The 12,469-nt window shown below is 47.2% G+C and overlaps 1 protein-coding gene across 1 annotated transcript in view; it reads right to left on the bottom strand.

Moving 5' to 3' along the window:
- LOC135368078 (band 7 protein AGAP004871-like) overlaps positions 1-12,469 on the bottom strand; it is a 537,443-nt gene that overhangs the window by 302,897 nt on the left and 222,077 nt on the right. The window contains exon 2 of the mRNA XM_064601154.1: positions 5,839-6,006. Within this exon, the coding sequence (XP_064457224.1) occupies positions 5,839-5,911 (73 nt within the window). The 5' untranslated portion in view covers positions 5,912-6,006. The remainder of the gene's footprint in view (positions 1-5,838; positions 6,007-12,469) is intronic.

Below are 12,469 nucleotides of genomic sequence, written 5' to 3'. Positions count from 1 at the left end.
TACACGACTGCTCAAAATTAAAACTAAATATGAAAAAAAATGCTAAAAATTAAACTAACTAAAAAATAAAACTAAATACGTCGTTCAAAACAGTAGCAGTAAAGCAATAACGATAGTACGAACTCAGAGACAGCAGGAGAAAATAATTTCAGGTACTAGCTGTTTCTGCCGGTGCTGTTCCACGGAAGCCAGTGATGAGGAAGTGCACTGTGTGGTTGTGCTGTGCATCTTGTGTATTATTGCGCGTGTTCTGCGTGTTGCGTATTGGGCATATTGAAAAACGACGTTGGAGATTCGCGGTTTATTTTCTTTCTGAAAGGTTGCCCTCTTGTTTAACATGTAGATAAGGTTTCAGTGGGGAAGCAGAAATCGAAGGCTCACTGAATCCTCACCTGACTGATCTGAGATTCAATTACATTAGAAGAGAAAACAAACATTTGAACGTGTAGCTGATTTTAAATAAAGCCAACTAACTGAGTAGGTCCCACATCCGCTCCGGTAAAAGAACAGCATCTCTTGCTGTAATGCGTCCTTTGCACAGTCGTATTCGTAGAAACAAGCTGGCTAACCAGGTAGCGCGAGATGCGGAGCCAAGGAGACTCGGACACCAAGTTAGACGTTATGCTCAGCCCAGAACGAGAATAGTTTTTTTCTTCCTTGCTACGATATTTGTTATTTTGTGTTAGCGCCGCTAAGGAACAGTGGATATGAGCGGCGAACAGTCGTGGACAGATGGAGAGACGACACAGTGGTTTACACAGAATTTTGCGCTTTGGGGGGGGGGGGGGACTTCTGCAAGGGGGTGTATTTACATGCTTTTCACTCAATATTGCACAACTTCACAAGGTGTAGGGGGGTCTGGATAAATCACTGAGACGACATCAAGAAGGAGTAGGTGACAGGGGGTTAGTGTGCGTCCTGGGCAGACTTCAAGGGGAACCGTGCCGACATTTGTCGGGAAAGCCTGCCGGACAACAGAGATTAAAACATCAGACAACAGGGCCTGTGGTAGTGTTCCATGCCACCACATCCGAGTCCTCAGCACGAGGTTACTACGAACGACAGAACGCCTTTGATGCGCTCAGCCGTGCCGTTGGTGGTTCCTTGCTCCAATAGACCCCGATTGGACTGTCAATTGGGTAGTTTAGAAACCAACTCGGAAGCTCATTTAGTTTCGTGTGTTCCAATTGGACACTCAATAGCATATTATGGCTCCGAATGCCCCCCCCCCCCCGTCACACACACACACACCAGTTCTGATTAGGAACTCCAGTTCCATTTGGTCTTTCCGTTTGGCCTACAACTGGTAATCTCAGTTGGAAGCTTCAATCAAGTTTCAATTCAATGTAAGTGTCAATTAGCCTGTAGACTAAAAATTCAGTTTCCAATTGGCAGAGTTGTAAAGTAAGAAATTAACTATGTTCCAGTATCTTTAATGTGCGCTTTCAGGAGTGCATGCGTACCTGGTACTATTAAAAATCAATAAGCAACAGTAATTTACGTACATTTAGTCAGTATATTACATTTGAAAGATTACTTCGTGGTCAGAAGAGCGAGGTTTCTGGCTATAAATAGCAGAAAATGCATAAATTCGATTTAACAGCCATAGCTGGATAGACTATAAAATGATTGCGGCAGTGATAGTTCGTGGCATCACGTCGTGTCCGGTAAGCTTCTGCTGCGTTCACTTCAGTTCGAAACCGGAACTTTAATGCTCTCATGCTCATATCTCACTTAGCCCACCCAGCGCATCGGCATCAACCCCAGAATCTGTTTGTTTTCATATTTTTCTGTGTCTCAGTTGCTTGTATCCTCTTTTGTTTGCTTGATAGCTTTGTGGGAATAGCAAGCCTACACTGCGGCTAACCTTTCCCTTCTCTTTTTTCTTTTACTTTGCATTAAACATATTCGCCCCCAGTGAAAGTTCCGTTGGCGTCGATGGTGCCGATCAGTAAATCCAATATTTCGTCCTGTTCCGGCTTAGTTTTCAACCCTTCAAACCGTGTACGATGGGAAAAATATAATTTGTGTCACGAGGGGCTGCGCGGTACCTTGTTTTCGAACCCGTGCACCAGATTAATTATGAGAAAGGACAATAGGCCCGTGGTGTACAGTTATGAATTTCCTGAACTCTGAAATCCGAACTAACGCGCGTGACAGTAACCCGATATCGATATGTATCTGATGATGTGTCATTTCCTGGCAGAGGTGGGGAAGTTACTTTTATTTGGTAGTGCCCTACGCCTCGCGCCAGACGGAATACCCTCGTTAAAGATGAGTCAGCGACTGCTGCTAATGCGACCAATGTTAACTGATTTTTTTTTAGCTAATTAGTCATCTGGAAGTACTTCACATTGGGTGCCTGCCTGGCCCCAAAACTCAACGTCGAAGAACGTATCTACGTACCTCTCATAGCTTTTTAATAAAAACCTGTTCTGTTATTTTAATTTGAAAATTGTCGTTGTAAACTACGTTGTTCTGAACAACTCTAGTCAACAAGACTAGTTCGAGCCTGCCATAAACATCCAAGTTGTTACCTCCTGCATATGTTCGTGTGTGATATTCTCAGAGTAAACCATAGGTGCAGTCCTCTGGACCCGACAGGGCTACTTCTTTCCAATAGGCCTCTTTTGGAGATCGTATTGAGTTTATTTGGACAATTTGGTATAACCATTTGAATTTAGTTGGTTAGCTAGTATGGGACCTATTGGTAAGCGTCATCTGCCAGTTATTTGTAATGGGAGTGCCAGTTGGTTCTAAATGGTTTTAGCTCAATCGGTGACAAAAACACAACAGGAATTCCAATTGCTTCTAATAGGAAATTGGGGAAATGGAATCACGTTTTATGAACCAGTGCGCTGGAGGCAGGCATAAGATCACATATTGAAGACCGAGTATAGCTAGTAGTTCTGCTGTTGAAGATGTTCTATGGGAACGCCCTACCATTCCTTTGCCTGTTGAGTGTAGGGCAAAAAGCTAGACGCAAACCCTAATGCTATTGTCGATCCGTCAGTGAAAAGAGCTCTACCATGTGGTTACTCACCATCATGGACAGACCGTACTGTCTAACCGTGAGTCGTTCTCTCTCACGATTTCACGAACACTGTTCCGTTGTTGTCACTGGACATACTAAAACTTGATAAGGTATTTATTTGCTGGTTTCCCTATCGGCATGTAGCTTAGTGAAAACGCACCCTGGCTGTCTTTTATAAATTAGTGACGCTGGCGCCGCTACCGCCGGTTGCATAACAGTGTGGCCATGCCACTATCTGCCACTTCTCTAGCGGCGGCACTTCGCTAGAAGAAGGCAGTCGCTGGTACGCGAGTAATTGACATCTATACGGGTATCCTGTAAACACTTCACTAGATGTATTTACTAGACTACCAAATGTATGCTAGATCATCAAACGTTCCCCGTAGTCATGGTCTAGGAAGATGGTCTAGGATGTCTGGTTTAGGAAGATTGGCCAAATTCACAGACAACCCGCGCTTCGTACGCACGAGTGTCTCCTGGGATTCCTCAGACTCTGTCAGACATATGTCGGCACAGTTCCCTTAGAAGTCGGCCCAGGACACACATTCCCCACACAGCGTTAGTCTTGACGACGGCGAGTTCTTTCATTAGCACCACCACCACCACGACCACCACATGAAAGGCACAGGTGTCCCGGCCGCCTTTTAAGGCACACAAGGCTCACAAGATCACCACCAATAGTGATCACCGGGACTATGGACTCTACCAAACTAGCCCGCCGACTGTGTCGGCACCAAACGGCGATTTTAACTTGTTGGCTGTGACACCTTTTGTATAGATGAATCCGATAGTTCAGTATCCAACGAATGCGATCACGGTTGCGGCGACTCGGTTCCGGTGTCGGTCGGTCCGCCAGTGTCTTTCAACGTAAGCAGGCATTTCTTCTTATCTTCATATTTTAGGCTTTATGGCAGCAAGCATATGCAGAAAAAAAGAACGAAAGGTGCCCGCGTGCTTTGTGGACGAAATGCCTACGCTGTGTGCTGTCGTCGTCGTCAGAGGCAGAAATAAAGTCAATTGCACGACATCGTAGAAAAACAAAGCGCGTCAAATGAATGACGCGCAGAAGTATATTGCTTTACGTCCAGCATTTTAGGCCACATTACCGCGTAACTCACGTAAGTCCGTCACTTTTTTTCGCTGCTTCTAGACTTCTCTCCGACCTAGAGCAGACGACGTTATGTGTACCTCCGCGTTGGCGTCTGATTGGGTGATACAATTCTTCAAATGACGTAACAGTGGATAGAGGTATCTGGATGGCGGTACGTCTAGTCGCCTGTATCAGAAAAAAGTGCGTTTTTGTATTAACCCTGCACTCGTTATGAAGGAGAAGTATTGAACAAGAACTTGTAAATAGAATTACGAAGGGTAGAAGAACAATATTACCCCTATTACAACCGTAGCTAAACAGCTGCAGATAGGCGTTCCTACCTCCTTTAAAAGCAAAGCGTGCAAGAGCAGCGAGTTGCGCCAGTGCGGTGTTACGTATCCATGCACTTTTTTTTGTACACTTCTTCATCACTATTCCTCTCTAAGTTCAGCATATATTTCTGTTTAGGCACCAGGTTACGAAACGTGCTCTCTGAGTTCTTGATGCCAGTTTGTAAAACAGAGTCGTTCTCCAGTAAACACCTAACGGTAAACACAGATGAGCGTGTGTCGGTTTGAACGCTCATGCCATTTCGTTTGGAGTACCATTTCGGGTGCTTTTTGATGAAGCGGTGACGGACGTTCCGGCACTGCCATATGTTCGGTAGCATCCGAATAGAAATCGTAGTGACTTAGGAGTTCCACTACCATATTCATAAGAAACCAATTTGTAACACCATTCCTCAGAAAGTGTCAGGGTCGTTACGCAAACCATTTTAAGCTCAGGACAAATTCCGCCATCAGAAGTTTTCATTGGCTAGAGTAATCGTAACTTCGACTGGCAGCCCCTGGAGAGACGCTCCTTTTTCGACTGATGGAAACGGAGTGCTTACATTCGGGTGGTTCTGTTCGAGCGTTTGCTATTTTCGAGCGCTATCTTTCCTTTTCTTCAACGGGAAACCGGAAAGCACGTTTAGTTACATATCTGCCTTATCCCTGCCACGGGGGCGGATTCAGCGCGCGGCATGTGCAGGAGTACTGCTGCTCGCATTGGGCGCGTTAGGTTCGTGCTTCGGGAACATTCCCTTTTTCACTTAACACCTCCAAAGTGACTTCCGGTGCACGTTCCCGGGTGCACCCTGCGCACCCCTTCTTCGGTGCTGCGGAGCCAGGGAACGCTGGGGAAGAGCGGGGCCAGTTCCGGAGCGTGACGCATGTTCCGGTGTAGTGGCTTTCGAAATGGCGCAACCGTTGGAACACGTTGCAACCGTCCATGCTCTTTGTGTTTCCGGAATCATCGGATGTCGGCGGTAAATAGTTATATTATTATAGAGGACTGCTGTGGTGTACAGAAGAAAGCTCGATAGGTGGCGCGCGCTCAGCGGCTCTGGCGCTCGACCTCCGGATAGCCTCACAAACACCATTAAGTGGAGACACCAAGGGTACGTTCCCCTGAGAACCCGGGATATGGCGCTCGGGAGCCTGCCTAACGCGCCCATTTGCAGCGAGAGGCGGATTCCCCCCGCTCTGACTCAGAGGAACAGTGCAACGAAAAAGCTGACCAGAGACGAAAATTAGTGTGCAGGTTGTTATCTGTGTCGTTCAAGGATTAAAAAATACAGAGATAAGAGCGGCTCTCGAAAAACTCACTTTGTTGTCTCCTTTGTTGTGGTCCTGTCTGTTTGTGGACAATAAGTAAAGCCCATGCAACTTACCCATGACATTGTATCCGGTGTCATAACGGAGAGTGGCGGAATGCGGCGGCGGGGCTTCTGGATCTTTCTCCATGGAGCAGTGTGCTGCCGCCAAGTGCTGGAGGCTGTCGATGGGTTTACCACCACCTAGGCAGCAGGCTGACTCCGACGCACCGCCGCTCGCGCTCACTGTAAGAACACAAAGTTCCAGAACATGGTGATTTTCCAAGCAAAATAGAGGAATATACAGTCTTTGGAAGTAGCTTAGTTACAAGCAGAGATGAGGAAGCTACTCGACAAACAAAATCGTTACAAGTTAACTTACTGCGCAAAAAATATAAAGAAGCTAGTGAAGCAGTTACAAATTGTGAAATGACAATTAAAGAGGCTATGAAAGGATATTTCGCAAGCCTACAATCATTTTCAATTTGTTCCTCTGTATTAAAGCATTCACCCTGTGAAATATGAAGTTTAAAATTCTTCAAATTTGCGAAAATATTCGATATTCACCACTGCCGTGAACGGCGGCTGCTACGGCCCGCCTGCGAGGTGAAGTGGCCGTGACATCATACACAGGGGATGTTGCCGATTCGCGGACCATCTTTTACGAGCAAATTGCACAATTTGCAAGCAAGCTTGCAAACTTCGCCATGAAATATGTTATAATTTCACCCGGAGCTAAGATCGAATCTAATCGTTGACATAGCATACTACCAGAAGTGTAATGCAGCCGTTGATTGTCAGCATGGTTACCGGAGCACGTTTTCCTCGTTTTCCCGAAGGTTCTTAGGCAGAACGACTTACAAAAACTCGGAACCTCGTGCGTTTTCTTCAAGAAACGGACCTCGCGGAAAGACCACTCTCGTCCCATCAGTATCGTTCATCCTGCCTATGCGTCGCTTTGAACCCGTCAACGAGCCGTCCGTTCTGGCTGACCTTTCCTGTGAAAATAAATAGATTCCCCCCCTCGTCAACTCTCTTCTCCCCCTTTTTCCTCTTGTTTTTTTTTCTTCTTTGGGGCGGGGGAGTGGGGCTGTAGTCGTGACGATGCCCGCTCGAGTGCGGCCAACAACGTCAACCCCCTCCTGTCTCAGCTTCTTCTTCGTCAGAAAATGTCTCTGTCGGGGGCCTTTTGGGAGCTGCTGCGTACGGAACGATTCCTATAGATGCCGTGTGCGTCGCATAATCTCTTCCTCCATTGCTGACAATTTGCGTTTCTCCGTATTGCCATTGATTCCGACGGCATATACTATACGACGCCGTTGTTGTCCAAACCGAAACCATGCACCCACGCGGTCCCGCGGGATGTGTGGTCCCGGTCGTCCACAATTGGCTAAGAGAAGTGGACGTTGATGACGTAAGCCCGCTTCGAAGAGATGTATCCGGCGGTCACACTCCGCTATTTTTGCGCGGTAACTGCGCCTCCTGTGCGCTGAATGCGGTCAAAGTCGATGTGTGTGTGTGATAGTAAGGGATCATGAGAACCGTTTCCGGTAGAGTACGCGGAATTGGCGAAAATCATTGCATGGTCCCTTTAAGTTCTCGAGTTGCTTTGCAAAAGCAACGAGTTACTTTCAAGTTGTCCGCTACGTAATATGCCCTCTTTAATTCGTTACTTTTGTATAATTAGCGCACGTCTTGATGTCACCATGGGTGGCGCAAGACGTTTGATACAGCGAAATTACCAATCTTCGATTAAGTTTGAGTTTTAATGTAAAAAAGCTGTACCCTTGTACGCTTTCTTAGGTTTGCATTTGACGATTTTGATGACCGGGTAACACTTCTTCAACGCAGCACAAAGCAGTCATCCGAATTTTTAGTTGGATGAGTTGCCATCCCCTGCACATTTCGTACAACTGCGCCAAGTGTGGCATTTCATCTACTAGCTCCACAGTACCCTCTGTCATTAAATGTGCACAGCCCGCCGATATGATGAACGCTCTGCCAGTTGTCCGAATACATGGCCAAAACTGAATTCGTAGCGTTCACCCAACCAACAACGAGGGAACGGAGGCGGACAAGAAGGCGACATGCACGAGCAATCGGCCCGAACAATGCTATGGTTCCATCTGCGAGGGAGAAAAGAGGACGCTGCTCACGTTATTGGAGGTCCAGACCTGAAGAAAAGAAACTTGGAACTCACTCAAGTTACGCTAGCAAAGTTACCTAGAAAAGGAACGGGTTGCCCAATAAGTTACTGTAACTCGAAAGCGACGAGTGAAGTTACAAGTTACCAAAAGAGGTAACTTATACCCAGAGGGAACTTATATACAGAGGTAACTTGTTACACGGGCAGCCTTCCACGACCGCTGAGACCAACCAACTGCCTTGAAAAACGCGCATAGCGCCAGCAAGCCTGTAATGTGTCCACTTCTAAAAGGGCATTGAATCCTATGCTTCTTGACGCGTTGACACGATACGCGCTTGCTGACGCTACGCGCGTTTTTCAAGGCAGTTGGTTTCAACGGTCGTCGAAAGCTGTCTGCGAAACAGGGGTCTAACAGGGGTATTACTTAGTGTAACGAGTTACTTGTAACGGGGTACCCTGGTTACGAACAATACGTTATTGAGCAATTACCCAGGAACTGTAGCTAGTGAAAATAGTTGCTATCTAGTTGCAGCTACTTTAGAATTCCCTGTGTATCGCTGTAATTTCGGGAACAAGTTGGGCACTCGTTCCGTCACTTCCGCGCACGTCACCGATTGGTATTCACCAAGACAGTCTGGGAAAAAGTTATTGAGTAGAGCAGTTAGTGGTTAATTGCTCAGTAAACGTTTAGTTGCAGCTAAGTTACTTCCCAAGACTGGACCTTTATTTGAAACTCCAACTTCCCAAACACTTTTTCTCTCCTCCACATTGATGGTAATCGTTGCAAATACTAAGAAAATATACCGGTAAGTAGGGATAAAATGATAAGGTCGGCGCCTCCATATGGCTTGAAACCTACCACTTTACCGATGCACTGCTTTCCAAATAATTGAAATATAGTACTAACAGTAATGCATTGTCGATCCAGAGAAACTTTGATATCGTAAAGCCCCCGGCAGTTTGCGAAGCCAACAAGGGAGAGTTCGCATTTGTAAACTTTATAGGGAGTTGCGCTATACACCGTAGTGTCGCCTGCTAGATGTGTGTTATCGATCTCACTGCTGCTTGTTTGGCGATTGCTGCATTATCGCGTTTCTGCACAGTCACTCGAAGAGCCCTCAGTTGTTCTGTGAGCGACTCAACTCATTCAATACATTCTCGTATCATTCGTCTAATGCCTCAAGTCTGATAGGATAGGGTACTGCATCTCATCTGTGACACAACCCATGTCACTGTCAGTTGCATAGGTTGCAGTTCAGCGGGGTACAGCTGCGTGTGTGTGTGTGTGTGTGTGGCCGGGTGACGCCCACTGGCGTGGTATATTTTTAGAGCGCAGCTCTTAAGGCCTAAACGCATGGAGCGTTTTCCCGACGTTTTCAGGACGCGCGCGCGCGCGCTCGGCGTGCGTGTGACCTCGTAAAAACCAGTTTTTCAACGCGCGTGGAGGGTGTACGCCGGAGTCTGTCGGCTACAGATATTCGTGCGCGTTGTGAACGCGTTCTTCGAGAAGGCAGAACCATGTACCGGCAGACAAGGTTGCGTATGGGCAGCTCGCATAAATTTTTGAGACATTATCCATCACACTAAATTTACGTGAACATTTTAATGGTATCGCGAATGAAGGAACGCGAGAACAACAGGAAAGAAGACCCTCAGCATGGTCTAACATATATTTGTGGTCGACGAATATAACAACAAAGGCGCGCGTCACTCGCTCCGTACGCGTACCATGCGTTTAGGGTGGTCGCATCGGAGCGTTTCTTCGCCGCGTGTGCGAAACCATGGCGTGCCCGCGATGATTTGACGCTGAGAAAACGTCCAACGCGTTTCGCCCTTTAACAGAATGGCGTAAATGCAGGCTAGCTGGTGGATAAATTCCATGATAAGGCAAGCCTGAGCGATGAGCAAGACACGTAAACAAACACAAACACGAAGGCTCATTGAGCCTTCGTGTTTGTGTTTGTTTACGTGTCTTGCCCATCGCTCAGGCTTGCCTTATCATGGAATTCGCCCTTTAAGCACTCCTTCCTTGGCTGAGCGGCATCGGCGTTGTAACCGGCAGAGCGAACGGCGAACGAAGCGAAGGATGAAAGTACGGGAGAGCGTGAGGAGGAAAGCAGCGGGGAAGCGTAGAGTGAAGAGGGCGCGAGAAGGAAAGCGAAGAAGGAGGGCACGGCTAAAGCGAAGACGGGGAGGAGGAAAGTGAAGGAGGAGGGCACGGTAAAGCGAAGACGGGGAGGAGGAAAGTGGAGGAGGAGGGTGCTACGAGAGCAGTCGAATGAGCCACGCTCGGTCTCCGGTATCTGCCTATATACGCGCAATAAAACACAGAACGCTCATGACCGTCATGACCATCAAGAACTGGGATAGGAGTGCTACCCGAAGAAAGTCCTCTGTGTGGAAAATAAAAACAGTGGTGTATAACTCAACCTCAACAGCTACGCTCAAATTTCGCATTACCGACTATGGTAGTCGTCCAGTGATTTTTTCCTTTCTTTTTCTATTGTGGTTGCGGGAGGGGGCCCGTCATGGGAATAGTAGAATTTGTCGAGTGACGGATTTCATTTCACCCTCTTTTTACGCCCAATTCAATTGAATTCAATAGTGATGACTGATCTTGCGAATGTGTGTATCTGCATTGTTGTTGTCAACGATCAACGATTTTGTGTTTGAAGGCGCTCACATGCACGCAGACATGCACTCACACACTCATACATACAGCGGTGATGGTCATGTAGGCATGTTGTCCGCCATCAAGACCCACAACTGCACCATTGGAGTCTGAAGGAGTGATGAGATGTATATGTGATCACATTACATTAGTCGATCGTGGTCCCCTTGAGAGGCCAGTCGTCGTCAAGACACGTAGAAATGTGCATACTTAGTTTACGAAAGGATATGAAAAGGCATTGCCGAAGCATGTAGCATACGTTATACGTCCTCTATATGTTATACGTCCCATATTCTATTCGAAACGAGTTGTGGTTATCTTCGCTTTGCTTGGTTATCATAACGCTCGACGTCCATAACAAAATGTTATTGATTATGAAAGCGACCTCCACAGACTGCTCTACAGTGTTATTATAGGGGGCGTGCACAACATATTAGGTTCTTGTGAACGATGAAGCCCGTCGACTACTGCAGTCGGCGTTGGAAGTATTGGGCAACCGGCAGTGTCACGCCCAAGAAAGGCTTCCGGCGTTCCGCGCCATTGTAAAAATATTTCGGGGGCATATAAGCGAAAATCACATTCTGACACAGACCGACATCACGAAGAAAGTGGCGGCCTCGCATAATAGTCTCGCACACGCCCGAGATATCCCACTCTTTTTCAATCGTTCATTGTCCTTCGATTACGTTGTGGCCTGGGGGTCCGACTTGCTCGAGGGAGCGTACGGTGGACTATAGAATGAGTGTTGTGCTGAGTGACCTACCCAAACCATTGAGAGTGTGTGTCCCTCGATTGAAGCGGGGCACGTGACCTATATGACAGCACTGGATTGCCGCACTCCATGCGGGTTCTCGTTGAACTACGACAACCAGCTCAATATTCAGGTGTGTAGATGTTTTCGGAGTACAATGTTTTTTTTTTTTTTCAAATGCAGCCTGCTTGTGTGGATACCACAACTGTTTTATTCGTCGAGCACGTACTTGTACTAAAGCCACGTGACACCCGAGGCTCTTACGTTACCTAGCCGATGTGCGCTGCCAGGGAAAGACACGCGAACAGCACATGGCATGTGATATCGCATGCGCGGCGGGCTCCTCAGCTTTATCAGTGGGATGATAGACAGCAGTCTTGATTTTGATTTGAGACAGCTGTCTATTAAACAGGAACGCTATGGATTGCGGGTTTATTTATAATAGCACAGAATAAAACGAAGCGGTGGCTTGCCTCGTGCACCTATTGTCTGCGTCTTCCAACTTTTATCAAGGGACCGCGCTTTTATCTAATACACGGGACCAGCAGGCTCAGTGTGCTAGATCGCAGTTTTACTATGGTGGATTAGTTTTACGCGCTCAGAAGAGGTACCCATCACGAACTTATTGGGTGGTTCTTTTCGCTTTTTTTTTTTCTTTTACTGAGCTCTTTGGCTGGCCATGGAGGCTGTACGAACACGTTCGACGCTTACCAGAAACAACATTCCGCGATCCGCTCACAGAGAAGACGCCGTCCCTTAGCATTCCGGCTCGCCCGCCCGCCTGTCGGTCGGTCGCCAAGGCTGCCAAGATCCCCCTGGCCGGTCCATGATTGGTCTCCTCCGCGTCAAAGGGCGCCCAGTGATTGGCCTAGCCCGGGTGATGTTTCCAGAGAGGGAATCCCGGAATGCGTCGTCTGCTCTTGCCAAGTTTTATATCAAACTGCGCAGCAACAACGCCACCAATTCGCGTCGGGTTTTCGGCGTTATTATCAGTGATGAACGCGGAGTAAAACGGCACTACAGTTTCGTAATCGACCGGGACGGATGCGATAGTCCTTTAAGCAACATATGTGAACATATTTTGTGTGTTAGTAGCATGGCACACAAATATACAAATTTCATCGTGATGCACTGCACAAAA

The sequence above is a fragment of the Ornithodoros turicata genome, chromosome 9, assembly GCF_037126465.1.
Source record: "Ornithodoros turicata isolate Travis chromosome 9, ASM3712646v1, whole genome shotgun sequence".
In the NCBI taxonomy this organism is placed as follows: Eukaryota; Metazoa; Arthropoda; class Arachnida; order Ixodida; family Argasidae; genus Ornithodoros; species Ornithodoros turicata.
This window is presented reverse-complemented; position numbering and strand designations above follow the sequence as displayed.